The sequence below is a fragment of the Octopus bimaculoides genome, chromosome 4, assembly GCF_046866305.1.
Source record: "Octopus bimaculoides isolate indiv1 chromosome 4, ASM4686630v1, whole genome shotgun sequence".
NCBI classification, from domain to species: Eukaryota; Metazoa; Mollusca; class Cephalopoda; order Octopoda; family Octopodidae; genus Octopus; species Octopus bimaculoides.
The window spans coordinates 91520428-91540944 of NC_142931.1; the positions used below are offsets into that span (position 1 = coordinate 91520428).

General features: G+C 35.5%; 1 protein-coding gene across 6 annotated transcripts in view; it reads right to left on the reverse strand.

Annotated features, from left to right (window-relative positions):
• LOC106875727 (uncharacterized) overlaps window positions 1-20517 on the reverse strand; it is a 95289-nt gene that overhangs the window by 8719 nt on the left and 66053 nt on the right. For 3 of the 6 annotated variants that reach the window (XM_052967234.2, XM_052967232.2, XM_089350968.1), the window contains 8 exons: window positions 19247-19342; window positions 18010-18177; window positions 16627-16790; window positions 15963-16156; window positions 11426-11527; window positions 8900-9025; window positions 6049-8315; window positions 4778-5043 (listed from right to left, as the gene is read on the reverse strand). In XM_052967234.2, coding sequence (XP_052823194.1) covers window positions 4778-5043; window positions 6049-8315; window positions 8900-9025; window positions 11426-11527; window positions 15963-16156; window positions 16627-16790; window positions 18010-18177; window positions 19247-19342 — 3383 coding nt within the window. Of the gene's footprint in view, window positions 1-4777; window positions 5044-6048; window positions 8316-8899; window positions 9026-11425; window positions 11528-15962; window positions 16157-16626; window positions 16791-18009; window positions 18181-19246; window positions 19343-20517 lie in introns of all 6 variants that reach the window. The other 3 variants (XM_052967233.2, XM_052967231.2, XM_089350967.1) reach the window with 1 other exon arrangement.

Here is a 20517-nt window from a genome sequence, read left to right on the forward strand (position 1 = left end):
AATGCAGGCCTACCATATGTATTCACAAAGCTAGAAATGGCAACGAACAGAATGCAGATCAAATATTGAACTGCCATCCACAAAAAATCAACACATCTATATATATAAAGATGAGAATGTGTGTCTGTTTGTGTGAATCCCTAAAACTTGAGAACTACACAAACAATTTCATTCAAATTTTACACATGCCTTACTTAGGGTCCAGGTAGTGTTTTAGGCCCAAAAAGTTTTAACTTCTTCCTTAGTGCGAGGCCAGTGCAATATCACATCTCCTCCACTATTGCAGTATTACATGTCAAAAGTGAAACAATAACATCTCTCTATTGTAAATTCAGTTTCACTTGAATACTGAAACTATTAAAGTGAAACTATTATCTCACATATATACAGGCATACATACATATATACATACTTACATATATATAATATATATAAGGCTATATATATATATATATATGTATATATATATATATATATATATATGTATATATATATATATATATATATATATATATATATATATATATATATATATGTATATGTATATACACACATGTATGTATGTATACATCTGCACAAATATATATATATATATATATAGAGATGTATATATATACATGTATATATATAGCTGTATATGTATAGATGTACATGTATATGTCTAGATGTCTATATATAGATGTACATGTAATATGTACACATATATATACACATATATACATGCATATATACACTCATACACACACACACACACACACACACACAGGTGCAGATGTGGCTGTGTGGTAAGAAACTTCGTTCAAAAACACATGGTTCTGGGTACAGTCCCACTGTGTGGTGACTTGGCATGTGTCTTCTGCTATAGCCTCAAACCAACCAAAGCCTTGAGAGTGGATTTTGTAGACAGAAACTGAAGGAAATCAATCGTATATATATATATATATATATATATATATATATATATATATATATGTATGTATATATGTAAGTGTATATGTGTGTCTTTCTCTCTGTTTCTCCCTCATCACGACTTCACAACTGGTGTTCGTTTATTTACATCCCCATAACTTACTGGTTTGACAAGGAGAAACTGATAGAATAAGTACCAGGCTTATCAAAATAAAAAAAAAGCACCAAGCAGTGTCTCATAGTTTTCTTTGCCCACTCAGTTATATCTATCAATCTATCTTTTTGTGCGTGTGTGCATATATATATATATCATCATCATCATCCTCATCGTTTAACGTCCGCTTTCCATGCTAGCATGGGTTGGACGATTTGACTGAGGACTGGTGAAACCGGATGGCAACACCAGGCTCCAATCTAAATTTGGCAGAGTTTCTACAGCTGGATGCCCTTCCTAACGCCAACCACTCAGAGAGTGTAGTAGGTGCTTTTACGTGTCACCTGCACGAAGGCCAGTCAGGCGATACTGGCAACGGCCACGCTCAAAATGGTGTCTTTTATGTGCCACCCACACAAGCCAGTCCAGGGGCACTGGCAACAATCTTGCTCGAAAATCCTACGAAGGCCAGTCAGGCGGTACTGGCAACGGCCACGCTCAAAATGGTGCATCTTATGTGCCACCCGCACAAGAGCCAGTCCAGGGGCACTGGCAACAATCTTACTTGGCTTGCCGGGTCTTCTCACGCACAGCACATTTCCAAAGGTCTCGGTCAGTAGTCATCGCCTTGGTGAGGCCCAATGTACGAAGGTCTTGCCTCACCACCTCAGCCCAGGTCTTCCTGGGCCTACCTCTTCCACGGGTTCCCTCAACTGTTAGGGTGTGGCACTTTTTCACGCAGCTATCCTCATCCATTCTCACCACATGTCCATACCAGCGCAATCGTCTCTCTTGCACACCACAACTGATGCTTCTAATGTTCAGCTTTTCTCTCAAGATACTTACACTCTGACGGGTATTCACATTGACATTACACATCCAACGGAGCATACTGGCTTCATTCCTTGCGAGCTTACGCATATCCTCAGCAGTTACAGCCCATGTTTCACTGCCATGTAGCATGGCTGTTCGTACACATGCGTCATACAGTCTGCCTTTTACTCTGAGTGAGAGTCCCTTTGTCGCCAGCAGAGGTAATAGCTCTCTAAACTTTGCCCAGGCTATTCTTATTCTAGCAGCTACACTTTCAGCGCACCCACCCCCACTACTAACATGGTCGCCCAGATAGCGGAAGCTATCGACTACCTCTAGTTTTTCACCCTGGAATGAGATAGAAGTTGTTTCCTGTTTGTTTACAGTCTTTATTGCACCTGAACATCTGCCACATACAAAAACTAACTTCCTAGTTAACCTGCCTTTGATGTTGCTGCACCTCTTATGTGTCCATAGCTTGCACCGGGTACATCTTATAGAGTTACTACCTACTCCTTTTCTACATACTGAGCAGGGCCATCTACCTGAAGGGGTTTGTGTTTTATCTACCTTCCTACTTATTAGGATTTTGGTTTTAGCTAAGGCCCTTCAATTCTAGACCTTGCTTCCACACCTGAAACTTCTCCTCTAGTTCTGATAGTGACTCCGCAATTAGGGCAAGGTCATCAGCATAGAGGAGCTCCCAGGGGCAACCTGTCTTGAACTCCTCTGTGATTGCCTGGAGGACTATGATAAATAGGAGGGGGCTGAGGACGGAACCTTGGTGGACCACTACCTCTACCCGGAATTCATTGCTGTACTCATTTCCAACCCTCACCTTACTTGCAGCATCTCTGTACATGGCTCGCACAGCTCTCACTAACCATTCTTCTATCCCAAGTTTCCTCATTGACCACCAGATCAGGGATCGGGGGACCCTGTCAAAGGCTTTCTCCATGTCAACGAAAGCCAGGTACAGAGGTTTATCCTTGGCTAGGTATTTCTCCTGCAGCTGTCTTACTAGAAATATGGCATCAGTAGTGCTTTTACCTGGCACGAACCCAAACTGCATCTCATCTAAATTGATTCGCTCCCTAATTAGTTGGGCTATGACCCTCTCTGTAACTTTCATGACCTGATCTAACAGCTTGATACCTCTGTAATTATTTGTATCTAAAGCATCACCTTTACCTTTGTAGCAGTTGACTATGATGCTGCTACACCAGTCATTGGGTATGACTCCTTCGTGTAACACCTGGTTCGTAATACGGGTGACTAGGCTGTAGCCAACACTGCCAGATATTTTGAGCATCTCTGCAGTGATTCCTGATGGGCCGGGGGCTTTCCCTGTCTTCATACTCTTAATTGCTTTATCTACCCTGGTACTATCAACTCGGATATCTGGTCCCTTTATTGGGTCAATATACGGCAGGCTCTCTTCCTCCCATTCATTCTCTTTATTAAGCAATCTATCGTAGTGGCATCTCCAGACCTCTTTCTTTGCAGCCTCATTTAGTGCAAGCGTACCATCATCCATGCGAACACATTTCTCTCCTACGACATCACTATTCTCTCTCCTACACTGTCTTGCAACACGAAATACCTCGAGTCTTTGGTTTTCACGGCGCAGAACATTGACAAATCTTTTCTTATCTGCTTCCCCTCTGGCTAAATAAACCTGTCGCCTAGCCTCCCTTCTGGCACATTGGTACAATTCCCTGCTACCACCGTTCTTCCAGTCCTTCCAAGCCTGTTTCTTTTGTCTAATAGCCCTGTCTACCTCCTTGTTCCACCACCACGTTACTCTGGGTCGAGAGGGGACCTTACACCAGCCACAGATCTGGTCGGTGGCTTTCAACAGGTTGTCCCGCAGAAATCTCCAATTGTCTTCCACGTTGTATGATGCTATATCCCCTTCTATTTCGTCAAATGCTTCAAGTAACTTGCCTCTAAGTCTCTGTCCATTTGCAGGGTCTTTAAGCTTCCACACCCTTATATATATATATTATAGACACACACACACACACACACACATGTATGTATATGTGTATATTCATATCTATTATATAAAAGTCAATGTCTTTGTGTGTGTTCATGTGTTACTTATATATTCGAAAACTACTGCACCGATCCTAATGAAATTTGGAACACAAAATCCAAGCCTACGAAGAAGGGTAATGCTGTGTGTTTCATACAATTTCATGGACCAAAATTACTGAATGGATCCTTATGATATTTGGAGCTTAGATTCAATGCATAAGGGCAGGTATAATGCAGTATGTCTCCTTTCAACTGGTTCAACTGTTTCTTGCAATACCAGAACATCAAACATGTCGTATAGAATTTCCATCGGTTCTCCCCGCCTTAGTTTTTCTAATGTAAATCTTTTTTCCATTTGGTTTAGATGTCTCTTATGTTCCCATGTATGCCCTTTTACCATATATGTTATTCTTCCTAAATGTCTAGTTTTTTTCCTTCTTCCCAACTTTGCCATTTTTATATTTTTTAAAAAACACTGTCACCTAAATTGAAATACTTCATTTTATTTTCAGTATTTCTCTGTATTTTTTGTTTTCTTCCCAGTAGTAGTTTATCAAATACTGACTGGACTTTCCTAGCAAACATTAGTTCAGCCGGCAACATACCTGACTCTGTGTTGGAGCTACTTTCATTACTTCTGAGAGGTAGTTGTTGTAAGAAGCTGAGGTACATAGGGAGGACATGATAAACGGGGAAAGGAAATGCTGGCATTGTTTCAGTTACTTATATATACTTAAAGAAAGTCTATTATGATAAATAGTAATCATTTTGTAAATACAATGTTGTGAGAGGGGTCTGATTATAGTGTGAAAATTAAGACAATCATACTTATTGAAATATGACAAGTATATGAATACTTACACATCCTCATCCACTTGGAAATCAGTTTCTGTTCCATAGCCACTGGCCTCCAAAATGTCTGCAATGCCACAGTTGAGCCCACCCCTTATAGTAGGCATATTCATTCTCTTAGACTGCTCAGTTTCTGTTACAGACAAGTCTTTCTTACCCCCTTCTTCTTCAGCAATTTTTGCTTGCATTGCAAGCTGTTTTGCATGTAGTTCAGCTTTCAGACTGATTATTGTCTCTGGTTTACATGTAGAATCCAACATCGTATTTGCCGATGTCTGGAAATAAAAGATTCCATCCGAATTAACAATTTACTTTCAAATATTTACAACAATATTTTATCTTAATTAAAATTAAACAGAATTAAGTAAAAGACAAAAAAGTTAATCACCCAGATATAATAATCAAGGATTGGAAAAAAAAAAACACCTGCTTACCGATAGACATTGCAGTCCTTTCTAACTAATATATTGCCCCAAAAGAAGCTAAGAAATTGCTGAAGTACAAAGACCTCAGAATTTAAGCATTCAAGATGTGGGGTATGAAGGTGAAAACAATACCAGTAATAACTGGAGCATTGGGCATGATAAAAAAACATGAACAAAAATGTAGAACCTATAACTGGACCCTCAATACTATACACTATCCAAAAAATAGCCCTACTAGGAACAGCCCACATCCTACACAAGACACTATCAATTCAATAATACAACCCAAACAAAACAATCCACAAACACAAGACACTCTATACAGCAAATATCCAATAAAATAAACAACCACTAGCAAGCTAGATACCTGACAGATGAACACGACTCATAGTACACACACAACACAAACACTAATACAACAAAAGACTGCACCAGACCCCATAACAAAAAAAACTGATGCAATACAATACCGGGAAGAGTATGCACTCTCCCAACAACAAAAAAGAACATGTAATGCTGCACACACTCCAGCAACATGAAAGTGTAGCAGGTGATACAGTAGAAATTTGCCTGAAGCTACCAAATGTTGAATAGTAATAATAATAATAATAAAGAATATCAGCTATATAAAGTATATTGTAGATGCATACACACACAAAAAAAAAGTTGAATCTATATTTGTCAAATAGATTATATTCAATTTCTGCCTTCAATTTTAAGCAGACTAAATTTTAATCAATATAAATCTAACATAATTATCCAATTAAAAAATTATGCAGGCAAACATTTAGTCTTTTTATGAGTTCATACAAGCCATAACTTCTGTATAGTAATAATTTGTAACAAACTTCTTACTTTGTTTCCAGCGACTAGATCAGTAGATTGCTTTAACTTCCCCGCTGGACTGCTGGGCACCTTCTCTTTCACAGGTAACTTCTCCATATGTTTTGTTGTTGGTAATGATGAAGCAGGATGATCAACTTCTTTATCTTTTGCTTGGCTATCAAGTGGTTTTAATGTGCTGAGTCGAGCTTTACTTAAAAGACTTTCACTCTTCAGGATGCTGGCCAACTGATCGACTTTGATATCAACGAGTGTTCGACTGACCTCCTCTTTCTTTTCTTCAGATTTGCTGATTTCCTTACTGTTTGGCACTTCTTCACATATTGCTAATTTACCACATGACTGCTCTACTGGATCTACACTCATTTTTTTAATTAACGATGCTTCAGATTTTGGACTATTAATTAACATGGATTTATCTTTTGGTGTTAATGGTTCTTTATTGTTCATAAATGCTTCAGTTAATGGATCAGGTTTAGTTTCCAATAATGATTGAGAATCTGGCCTGTTGTTTAGTAAAGACAATGAGTTATTATTGTGGGATGTTACTAATGATAGTGGATCAGGTCTGCATGATTTCAATGAAGGAGAATCGGGATTTTGGGGGCTCAGCAATGAAGAGTCTGATTTTGTAATTTTTAAAGAAAGTGGATCTGGCTTTTGGGGTAAAAGGGATAATGGGTCTGGTTTTTTAGGTATTAAAGATAGAGGGTCTTGTTTTTTAGAAGGAATTAAGGACAATGGATCAGGTTTTTTAGGTACTAAAGACAGTGGATCTGGTTTTTTGGGTAAAAGAAATAGTGTTTCTGATTTCTTGGATGCTGAAGACAAAGAATCTTTTTTGGGAGATGTTAATGGTGATGAATCTGTTTTTTTCTGTATTAAAGACAATGGGTCTGGTCTTGTAGATGTTAATGATAATGGGTCTGATTTGGAGTGTTTTGATGATGATAATGTTGATGATAATGATGATAATGATGATGATGAAGATGAGGAGGAAGCGGACAATGACAACAAAGGACCAGATTTTTTGTACAAAGGTGAAAATGGATCTGATTGTGGAGATTTTAAAGGTGAATTTTGTTTTGATGAAGAATGATCTTGTCTAGTCAATGTCAATGATTGTGAATCTGATCTAGATGAAGTCAAAGATTGAAGATTTGCTCGAATAGCCATTAAAGATTGTAGATCAGGTTGAGGTGATGTTAATGGTTTTCTTTCATGCTGAGGTGATGTCATCAATGGTAAATCAGACCATGCCATTTTCAAGGAATCAGTCTGATTTGAGGTTACAGATGAAATATTTTGCTGATCAGATTTCTCCAACTGTGGATCCTTTTTAAGATTTAGAAATAAAGGATCAATCTTACTTTTATTCCCTGCAGATTCATTCTTTGACTTTTTTCCAGGTTCTATCTTCAGTTTTTTAGTTTCAGTTTCTTCAAGACGAGAACATTTCTCAATTTCTATTGACTCAGGAATTGCTTTATTTCCTTTTAAGTTATCTTTTGCCTTTCTAGGAGCTACCTTACTTTTAGTTTTTTTTTCTGTTGTATCTGTTTTCCCTCTTTTTGGTGTTTTTGTGTCTTGTAAATTTATAACCAACTGGTCATTATCAAAATCATCCAGAGATGTATTTTCCTTGACTTCCATTTCAAGATTAGCATTTTTACCCTTTTTTGAATTACCTTTACTTTTCAATTCTTCCTTCATTTTTTTTGTTACTCCTCGGCCCCTTTTAGATTCTCCTTTTGTTTTTTTGGGAGGAGTATCACTCTTAATTTCCAATAAAGGCTCAAATCTAGTCTCTAAAAATGGTAGTTCATATTTAGTGTCTAGCATTAAAGGTTCAATTTTAGTAGCTTCCATTGTTATATCTGGTTCTTTAGATTTGTTTTTCTTATTTGATAAATCTTTTGTTGTCTTAGAGTTAGTTTCATTCTTGACTTTTTTAGAAGTAGAATCCTCTTTGTTGATATTAGCTACTACTTCATCTTTTGATTTCTTAGCTGCTCCTCTCTTGGCTTTTGGTTCCCCTTTTTGCTTTTTACTTTTTGGTTCATCTTTTGTCTTCTCAATCGATAGGGTACTTTGATCTAAGTGCAAAAGAGGATCATTTCCAGCTCTTTGTAGTGAATAGTCTGCTTTAACTTTTATAGTCAGCGGGTCTGGTTTGAAAGTATTCATTACTTTTGGTTGAAGATTCAAACTTAATTTGGAGGCATCAGCAACTTCTATACCTTGCTCTTCTAGATTATAGCCAAGTGAATTTTTGTTATCTAAAACAAAAACGAATAACATATGAAACAGTAAAAACAGAAACCAAATGCTTCAATAAAAATATGTAATAGAAGTTGAGAAAGTTTTTGCATTTAAACCTGCCATATCCAGCCCAAATATTCTATTTGCTTTATGCTTAAACTGGCCTCTTGCACCTACCCTACAATGACATTCTAAAAATAAACAATCACATCATTAAAATCCTGAAGCTACAAGATAATGCATAATTAATTCAAAACAATGTGAATAAATAAGCATTACATTAACTGAGTAATCTGAATACTAACGGGTTAAAATAGCTTTACAGTTTTTAACTGTGATCCTCTCAAATCTATGTTCAAATCCTGTTGAAGATGACTTTTACCTTTCATACCACCAAAATTGATAACATAAGGTCAATTCAATTGACTAAACCCCATTTCAAAAATTTATCTTGTACCTAAGCTAAAAATAAAAAAAAAAAAATTTTAAAAAAAGAGTTTTTTTTTTCCCACATAACATTTCTTGCAGTTAGGGTGTTTGCAAGTTGTAATATTTGCAATGGATAATTAAATATCAAAACATAATAAAGACTTCAGGTTACCATCTTGATCTTTTGTTTGTTTTGCTTTGCCTTTTGTAGCTCTTGCAGGTGCCTTCTTTGGTTCTTTCTTACAGGCTGGGGTTTTAGGTCCTGGTGATTTGGATTTAGGGGCAGCTGGCTTCTTTTCTAAAAGGAATAGTTACATATTATGCTAAAGTAAAAAAAAAATTGAAGATAAACACATGGCAAAATGCTATAGTAGTCACCAGAATGATGACATATGTAGTGATTAAAAATTAAAAGCTACTATGTGCATAACCTGTAAATAGAGTTACTACAGAAGGCATGTAAAAGAACTAGATTGAAACAAGTATTCAGAATATGTAATGATGTCTTTTCTTTTAAAAAGCAGCATTTTTCATAAATTTCTAAAACGTACTTTTTCATTTGACAGTATGTGGTGAGTATTAGTAAAAGCTAGAGGTCATATACTTTTAAGAACTGACCTACTAACTGAAAAGCTGGTGTTTTTTTCTTTTTATATCATATCAGCAGAAGACAGAACCAAAGCCTTAACTCTAATTGTCATTCAAAAGCAAATTCAAATTTTCATATACAATGTGTGTGTTATTTAGATATGTATGTATACAATAACTAATCAATGAATTAGCAAAATCTTTATGGTCTTAGTTTTTTGTCTTGTAGATTTAAAGAATACAGTTTCAAATTAAATTATGGCAATATTAGTTTTGCTGCTTAATTCTGCAGAAAATATACATACATGTTTAAAACTCAACAGTAAAGCTCCTTCTGAGAAAACCCTGGGAATTGTAAAAGTGGTATTGAACATTTCAAACAATTCCAACAGATCACTACAAATAGAATACTTCCAAAGATTTAATATGATTATTATAGGTGCAAACATGGCCTTATTGTTAAGTAGTTTGCTTTGGAATCAAGTAATTTAAGGTTCACTTCCACTGCATGGATACTGCCAACTGATCTCTTCAACTATAGCTACAGGCTGACCAATACCTTGTAAGTGAAATTGGTAAAGGAAAACTGTAAGGAGCCTGTCAAATATTGTGTATGTACATTATGTTGTTTCTTCTTGAGTTGACATTTGCATACTGATTGAAAATAAAGTTATCATTTATACAAATGATGCAAATTTTTTGTAATCTTCTACAAAAACATTCCTGACTATTGAGCTGTTGATTGTTTGAAAGACTATGGAAAATATTATTTTACTTGGGAACAGATGAAGGTTGGGAACAGATGAAGGTTGGGAACAGATGAAGGTTGGGAACAGATGAAGGTTGGCAACAGGATATAGAAAAATCTGTCTTAACAAATTTCATCTATCCCATGCAAGCATGTAAAAGTAGATATTAAAACAAAGATAATGATGATTTTTATACATACTGACTCTTAAATTGTTATTTTATAACAATAATCTTTTCATTAAAATTATCATTTCCACATCTATAATAAATTCCTCAGAAAGAATTGAATTTTACACACACACATTTTCTTTGCACTGCCTGGCTAGCTCCTGCCAAACCATCCAACCCATGCCAGCATGAAAGAAGGACGTTAAACGATGATAATGATGATGGTCATCATCATCTGGTCAAGCTTGCTTGAATTCCTGAATGGCTCACACTCTCATCACCAGGATTCTGCATAGCATTTGAAAGGTCAGCTGGGCAACATCATCCTATGTTTGAACTGGTTGCATTAGATGGCTGACCCATTTATATCCATATCAGGGTGTCAATAAGAGTGCATCACTCATGAATTCATGCTTACCTCTCCAATAATGCCCTGCAAAATGCATGTATCGCTCTCTAATGACATCAGTGATGGAAAGAAGACTGTTGTTCAATCTTTGTTTTGGTCAGATACTTTTTCCTTGAGATATTCAGAACAACCAGAAACATGTGAATGTAAGCACCATCAAGTTTTTCCTCCATGTGTTTGGTGAATGGCAGTGGACCCATACAGCAGCACTGATTCTACAGTAGCATGGAAGAGTCTTCTTTTAAGATCATCAAGCAGTGATGACTTCCAGATGACACAGAGGCCATCAAGAAACACCCATTAGCAAAACAAAATTTTACATCCTTTTTTATAGATTTAATCCTACTTCTTAAGTATACAAAGGAGTCTACAGATTTTAGTGGGTGTTATGTGATTGCGTTTACCAAGCCTTCCTGATTACAGCAGATGTACGCAGTCTTGTGGACATTGACATATCAGTTGCCACATTTTCAAGGTCACAGAAGATGTCTGTGAAAAGAATATCATCAGCATTATATGTATCTGATGTTGTGGCTGGGTGATGGAGTGGGAGAGAGGCAGAGTAAAGCAGAGTTCTTTAATTTCGTCAACAGAAGTGTGAAGAATGTATTCCAGGCAGATAAGATTTTCCATATTTAGTATGGTTCAAACTGACAATAAAGCAAATAAAAGGAAATGTTCTTCCCCAACTTCAAGCTATAAAGCCAACCAATGTAGCAAAGTTGATTTACAGCATGAGAATTTTTGATGATTTACTGAAAAAGAAACAAGCACAACACTTACCTTTCTTAGCTGCTGGGGTTTTTCTTTGCCTTTTTATTGGTGGAGTTACATCGACATCTAATGGTAGTTGGCCCTCATTATCATTAGGATACTTTCCAGAAACTGAGAAAAATTGTAACAGTTCATCAAAAGAACACTCTAAGACTCAACATCAAAGTTGAAATTTTTGATTAATTTCCATAAAAATGTTAATGGTTATTTTTGTTAAAAAATGTGAGAGAGAGAAAGAGAGAAAGCAGGGCTATATTCAAATAAAAAGTTAATTAGGTATTACAGATGTAGTAGAGAAGGAATTTAAAATTATTTAAAATTTTGGAGATGTACAGCAAGTGACTTGATCTGAGATCATGTGCTGAAACAAAAGCAATTGCAGCATAGAAGATATTTGTAAGTCATTCAAGAACACAAAAAAACTGTTAGTTTCACTTCAACATTTAATTTTCATTTGTGTCGAAATATTTTCGTAGCTTTCAAACTGCAACCTGTTCACTGACAAAACTTGGCGCTGCATCTGTGACAGTAGCAGTTAGTTCATGTTGTGTGTGCATGTGCACATGCACACGTGCGTGTGTGTGTGTGTGTGTGTGCATGCATGTATGTGTGTATATCTGCATGCATGTACGTACGTACATACGTACATGCATACATGCATGCATGCATGCATACATACATACATACATAGATACATACGTACGTATGTATGATCTTCCATGTGCTCTTGAAATTGCTTCTGTCCTAAACTTTCAATTGGTGATGATACAGATAAGCAACCACAAAGTGAACATCACAGCCAACTGATGAACCAAGCTGCAGAGAGCTGGCTTTGATCATGAGTGACCAGGAACATAGACAAAGGGACAATGCCCCGAGCTTGTAGAATGACAATGTCAAGAAAATGATTCAAGCATACAAGTTTATGCATATTACTTCATTGTTTGTAATAACTACATCAGCCACTTGCAATGTTGTGAAGATTTATTCCACCAGCATACTGTTGATATAAACACCAAGATGGATACAAAAAGGGTTGTTATGCATAAAAATATCAAAAAGAATTGAAAGTAAATTCATACTTTCATCTTAAGAAATTACAACAATAATGGTGCAGGTAAAGGAACTGGTCAGTTGAGCATTTTTTCATCCAGTTTCACAATGAGTCCAAGAGACATGTATTAAAGCACTTAAGATGCTATGACCTCTGTCAGAACTTATGGAAAGCCAGATCACTTCAACATCTTCACTTACAATATTGCATGGACAGATAGACAGCTACATATTGGATGTTCATGTGTCAGAAGCCAGAACAATTTTTATGCAAGTACAGATGGAAAAAGTAAGTGTGGCAAAATCAACAATTGTCAAGAATATTCAGTTTTTAGAAAGGAAAGTATATTTTAATTTGATGCATCACAAGGCACTAGAAAACATTTCTCACTAATCTGTTGACCTGTCGTGGACAAAAAAAGTTTGTCAACACCAGAAAAATTACACTTGAAATTGTTTCTTTTGGAATTGCAGCAACTATTTTTGGATAGCTGTGCGAGCCATGTACAGAGATGCTGCCAGTAAGGTGAGGGTTGGAAATGAGTACAGCAATGAATTCCGGGTAGAGGTAGGGGTCCACCAAGGTTCCGTCCTCAGCCCCCTATTATTTACCATAGTCCTCCAGGCAATCACAGAGGAGTTCAAGACAGGTTGCCCCTGGGAGCTCCTCTATGCTGATGACCTTGCCCTAATTGCGGAGTCACTATCAGAACTAGAGGAGAAGTTTCAGGTGTGGAAGCAAGGTCTAGAATTGAAGGGCCTTAGAGTCAACCTAGCTAAAACCAAAATCCTAATAAGTAGGAAGGTAGATAAAACACAAACCCCTTCAGGTAGATGGCCCTGCTCAGTATGTAGAAAAGGAGTAGGTAGTAACTCTATAAGATGTACCCGGTGCAAGCTATGGACACATAAGAGGTGCAGCAACATCAAAGGCAGGTTAACTAGCAAGTTAGTTTTTGTTTGTGGCAGATGTTCAGGTGCAATAAAGACTGCAAACAAACAGGAAACAACTTCTATCTCATTCCAGGGTGAAAAACTAGAGGTAGTCGATAGCTTCCGCTATCTGGGCGACCAAGTTAGTAGTGGGGGTGGGTGCGCTGAAAGTGTAGCTGCTAGAATAAGAATAGCCTGGGCAAAGTTTAGAGAGCTCTTACCCCTGCTGGCGACAAAGGGACTCTCACTCAGAGTAAAAGGCAGACTGTATGACGCATGCGTACGAACAACCATGCTACATGGCAGTGAAACATGGGCTGTAACTGCTGAGGACATACGTAAGCTCGCAAGGAATGAAGCCAGTATGCTCCGTTGGATGTGTAATGTCAATGTGAATACCCGTCAGAGTGTAAGTATCTTGAGAGAAAAGCTGAACATTAGAAGCATCAGTTGTGGCGTGCAAGAGAGACGATTGCGCTGGTATGGACATGTGGTGAGAATGGAGGAGGATAGCTGCGTGAAAAAGTGCCACACCCTAACAGTTGAGGGAACCCGTGGAAGAGGTAGGCCCAGGAAGACCTGGGCTGAGGTGGTGAGGCAAGACCTTCGTACATTGGGCCTCACCGAGGCGATGACTACGGACCGAGACCTTTGGAAATGGGCTGTGCGTGAGAAGACCCGGCAAGCCAAGTAAGATCGTTGCCAGTGCCCCTGGACTGGTTCTTGTGCGGGTGGCACATGAGATGCACCATTTTGAGCGTGGCCGTTGCCAGTACCGCCTGACTGGCTCCTGTAGGATTTTCGAGCGAGATCGTTGCCAGTGCCCCTGGACTGGCTTGTGCGGGTGGCACATAAAAGACACCATTTCGAGCGTGGCCGTTTTCGTGCGGGTGACACGTAAAAGCACCCACTACACTCTCTGAGTGGTTGGCGTTAGGAAGGGCATCCAGCTGTAGAAACTCTGCCAAATCAGACTGGAGCCTGGTGCTGCCATCCGGTTTCACCAGTCCTCAGTCAAATCGTCCAACCCATGCTAGCATGGAAAGCGGACGTTAAACGATGATGATGATGATGATGATGATATGTTGGATAATCATGAGTTGGAAACCAAAAGTATTTTTATGTGAGTGCTAAAGATAGACAAACCAAGAATGTTGTTTATCATGAAGCCCTTAACTGAAAATTGTTAATCTCCGTCTTGTCAGAGGCACTAGTTTTTAATTATATATTTCTGTAACAATCAATAATAGGAACATGTATCATTGTGTCTGAGACAATAAATTTATGCAGAATTACCCATGATTCTTTTTCAACAAATTACCATCAAATTAGGTTTCCCAAGAAACACCAGGTACACTGTTAATAATAGAAGCTTCATTGAAAGGTATCAAATCAAAAATGACTGGTACAATTTTTCTCCAAACATTACCTCCAATCAGCTCTATTCAAATGAATTTACTGTACATAGGCAGATTAATGATCCAATCATAAAAACAATTTAGAGCAAACTTCAGATTTATAATTTCTAGAGATATTATTGCAAATCTAACAAGAGTTAGAATCCAAAAAATTGTTATAGACTAGGGCTAGAAATATTTTTTTACATAGAAGTAAAATGTCATTTGGTGGAAGCCAACTTACAAAAGTCAGAAGATTTACTATTCATCAACATGTTAACAGAGAATACAAATACATGAAAAAAGTCCTGAACAACTAGTGATTTTTTAGCTTGTAGTAACTACCTTAATTCCTTTTGCAAGAAATAGAATTTGATAGACTGGTATCCCAATCAGGGAACATTTAAATATCACCTGCCTAATGCCACAAAAACTGGAGATGAGCATTAGCTAAGTGGACCATGGAGGTCAACAAAAGAACTGAAAAAATATGATACAAATAATGTTATAAACTTAAGTAAAAAACAAAAAACAGAGAAAGTGAGAGATTAATAATCATAAGAATAAAAATATGAAGCCTATGAAAGATTAAAAGTAACACTACATGACAAATAGAAATACATAATAAATGGAAGTACAGAAACTTCAGCCATTATCATATAATTTTGGATTGTAATATAGAAAACTTATATTGCAAAATTAACACGATACTTAAGGATATTCCTCTCTGAAATATTATAATTTTTAGACACTTCATAAAATTCTTTAGCAAATAGTCCTAATAACCTAAGCCTTTTCATTTATTTAATTCATCAGAATTTCCAAGGTAACAAAATCACAGTTCCAAAAGATACCATCTAAAACAAAATTTTTCATAATGGGATATTTTATCCAGAGCTTACTCCCATATTATGAATAATACCTATTTTGGAATTAAGCAGAAGCAAAAGGGGTAACATATCTTTCTAAAGAGAACAATAAAAATCTAATAATCGATGTACTAACAACTGATATAAGACAGTTAAATGGAATCTAAACCTGATCATCACTTCATACATTTCTTCAACCTTCTCAATACTGGAAGAATGCAATATTTTAAAGCTCATGATAAATTAGATAGTATGAATTATTTTTGGAGTAATCATCAAATAATGAAGACTTACATGATAACTTCAACTTCAGTGATCCCGGTTTCATTGTTGTGCGAGAGTTGTTCTCACCAGGTTTGCTTTTTTTCCGGACAGTTGGAGATTCATCAACAACAAGTTGATCTGGATCACTATCTCCATCATCATCAAAATCAGTCATAAGAGGTTGGAATTTCCCAATATTCAGTACATCTGGTTTAACATTATCACTTCATAAAAAAAAACAAAGCACAAGTCAATAAGCCATCTTCACCATGTTTTGACTTAGGGAATTGATAAAGGAGGAAAGATGAGATTTAAAGGCTTTAGAATTTAGTTTCTTAACTATGATACATATAGATAAATTGAAGAAATGACTTTTATATGTGTGTTTAGATACAGTAATAAAGTTAATTAGTATTAAGAAAAATTATTAGGATAAAAAATTATTAGAATCAGGGTGACAAAGTTAACATGGATAAGTGTCACAGAAATTTGGTTATAAGTTACTAGTTTACATGCTTACCTAGTTGTAAATGTTTGTATATACAGGGTGGTGCCAAAGTAGGTATACAGTTATGAAAAAAAATATTTGATTAGATGTAAATAAAGTGGCACAATGGGTTACTACTACTGAAAAGTCACAGGGGCATAATGAAGTATAACTGAGCTCTACAGAGAAATAGCTGGAAAAATTTACCCAACAATTCTTCCATTTGAAACCTTCAATTTCAATGATGAAATATCAACAGGGTTCAAATTTTCTTCTTCTTCTTTTACAGTTTTCAGTACATTGTCAATAAAAGCTCCAGCCTTAGGAATACGCATCTTCAGACTTGTTGGTGGAGGAGAAGGAGGATCGTCCTATATTAGAAACAAAGAATACTATTAAAGTGGAAGGTTGGAATTTATAAATGTTTATATTTCTTCCATAAATAATTCTTGTATTATATTTTTCTTGAAATACAAAACATTGATTTAACCATTCAGTAACTTCTAAAGATTCAAGGATAATAGTTGAACCCATTATGTTGATGAAGTTTTATCTTAATAAGACTATAAATTCGTTTGGTTTACTATAGTACAATAGAGCAACAGAAATACAAATAAAGATTGGTTACATTATCATAATTTGGACATTTACATTCAAAATCCTGAACACAAGATATATTAATATCTTGTTGCACCAGATAAGGAGATAAACTCTTGCAAGAAAAAAGGCTTTCTGACAACAGAACAGGAGATGACTAGTGTTTCTAATGAAATTTCCCTCAGATGAAAGGCAAGAGTCCAAAATGTTACATTCTTCACACCTCATGGCAAATGGAGCTAATCAATCTCTTCTATGAACTCACCAATAGATTTATTAACCATGAAAATTTATGACCATTCAAAAGCCATTTTACAATTGTAACTAGTGGCACAAAATTTTGGTGCATAATAACTAAATTGGACAAATTAAATCTTCACATATTTTTTTAAATTACGCATATTAAATGGCACACAGCAACTAGTTCTGAAGGTGAAGTTGAAGACTTTCTCTTTTGGAATATTAGAAATACTTTTATAAACAAGCAGAATCAGTGATGCTATACTGCAAATATCCCTGAATCTTCAAAACCCACATGGAAAACCGAAACAGATATTTAATGACATTACAATACCACTGAAAAAGAAATGGAAGATTTTCTATAATACATGATTGAGATGAGAGTACACCAGCATATTATCTATCCAGTTGGGATAAAATATTTTTTCAGAAACAGTTTGAACATTTAAGGGCATATTTTCATCTTATCAACATTAAGTAATCCTCCAAAGAACAGTCCAAGTCATGTTAAACTTACCCACACATAGGCAAGCTTACATGACTGGGACTGTTTTTTCAGAAATTACTTAAGTATCACACTTGTTTTGGTATAAGAAGGCAATTAGCTTCTTCCGTCATTTGTGCTGAGGGAAATGTAAAGGAAAATAAGTACGATCATCAGTTATCAGATGTGAAGCAATAACACACAATTATAGAAGGGAAAATAAAAACAAAAATTTGAGCCAGCAAACAAAGCAAAATTATTCCACTTACTGAAAAAGCATAAACGTTTTTGTGCTCTTCAATCTTGTGTTCTTGTTTCTGAAGTTCTTGAAGTTTCTCTGTTGTATGCTGATGAAGGATGTCAAGGCTTTCCATCTGCTTTGGTGTAGGAATATTCTTCTTTCGCTTTTTTCTCTCAATTTTAGGTTTTAAGGCAGTCTTCTAGTCCAGACAAATACGTCATTGATTAGATAATTCATATACCCAATGAAAATATGGCAACAGTTATTTTCCTAATTATATATAAGAAATTAAGTTAATATGAAAGGTTCACAGTAAAAGCTGCATAAAATAACCCACCATAACAAGGTACAGCAAAGTCCTCAAAGAGACAATGCACCTATTTAAGGAGTACATTATTTTTGCAAAGCATATGTATTACAGTAGGATTTCTAATGATTTTTAACTTTATTTATCCATATTTGCCTTTCAGTAAAACAACTAATGATTAGACAGAGGAGTTAGCAACTTTTTTGTAGGTAGAGCCTACAAAACTGGAGAAAAGAGGTCAGAAGTTCTGCCGTTCCCCTTCTTAGACATAAGAGGATTGAATTGGATGGTAGATTAAGTCTGTCACTCCAGAACAGACAGATTTTTGCACAATTTCTATCTACCCCCACTTTCACTTACACAGCTGAGTCAACTCAAAGCTATAGTATAAACGTCCTCAAGAAGTTGTCAAGTACAATCAAACCCACAAACACACAATGCTGTCATAGTGAATACCATACACAATTATGATAGATATAAAAATAGAAAAACAGAATTGTCGTATTTTATTTTACCACGTAAATATTAACCCTTATTAAAACAACAGTTTGAACTACACCTATACAGGAACTTCAATTTGTCACTGAAATGACTTTTTGTGAGTTATGAACATGTATTGACTTGCACCCACAGAGAACTGTTGAGACTTTGAAGAAATATTAAGTAAAGTATTTAATTTATAGTTAATAATTTTATATAATAAATCAACTTCTATCATCTACAAGAAATGTATTTAAAGAAGAAAGGCTTTAATAAATAGTCATTAAGTTGTAAGATCGTGTAAACATTGTGGAACAATATTGTGAATAATAAACATTAAAACCATAAAAGTTTTTTCTGTTTAAACAGCTTAGTGTAAAAGATAAAAGAATCCATTTCAGCTGCATTTTCTTTAAATAAAAATATTTTAACTGGAAGTTGAAAACAGTAATGCAATTATTAGAAACAGAGTATTTACCTGAACTTCAAAATTCCGAGACACTTTTACAAGTTCTTTGAGAAGTTTACCATATTGGATATGTTCAGGAACATCATGCTTTGCACTCTTAGCAAACTGAAAATTTGTTAAAATCAAATAAGAATCCAAATGTTAGTAAATCTCTCACAGTGAATAAATAGTCATGTGGTTCAAATTAAACAATGTTGAACTATGTTCTTGAATCAAACTTAAAGTAGCAACATTGGGTGTTAATTATCTGGAAATAAAATCATTAACATGTATTCTAGATTAACTTTGTTGTGATTTAATGTTGCAATCACATTAGAGATAAATGTGATGAAGCCATGATGAACACTCTTGAATAGTAAATTTTGAAAAAGAAATAAACAAAGCAAACTATTTTAAAATACTGATTCTATTTTGTCTATAAAGAGAGAAAGAGAACAGATGTTCTGTTTTGTTTCTGCCAATAGATTAGATAATAATTTCCATGCTTTTTATCTACAACTGGATATAATCTTTTACATTAAGAACTTGATTTTTACTGACCAATAGAAATAAATTCATGGCAATGCTGATTACTTTATTTGAGACACAACTAGTATAACACAACTAAATTAAAAACTAATTTAATTATTGATTTGAAGAATTGAAGTAAACATTATTGTACAAATTTAATAAATGTATTCTTTCCATGATAAAAAAACTGCCTCTTCCATATCAGCATTTATGTCTCTTTATTGGAAATGCTACAATCACTTCAGTCTGGGTTTCTTTGACTCAATAAAACCACATGGCTATTGAGTCTAATAATTAGTATTCTTTGTAAAAATGTTTTCTGTATAACTGCATATTAAATAAGCTATCTGAAAGGACTGTAATTGATGGCTAATGATATTTCAAGATTTCATCTAATTCTGATTTTCCTTGTAGCTTTATATCACACACACAGTCGCTTAAAAGAAAGTTATCATTGCTGGTGTAACACTGTGACAGAGATGTTCAAAAAGTACACATCAAGAACTTTAATAAACATAATACATAATGCTGCTGTCCCTGTATAGAGTTTATCACTTATCATTGTGACCCATGGTGATAAATGGATACACTAAGTCTTTACGAAGTCCAATAAAGGCTATTTGATTTCACTTGAGGTTAAATGAAGTAAAAGTTCGTAAATTTATGTAGATATTGTTGACAAGACAGGAAATAAACCTTAATATAAGTTACACTTATCAATACTGAAACTTTTCAGTCAAATGAGAAATAAAAAGAAACAAATAAAGAAA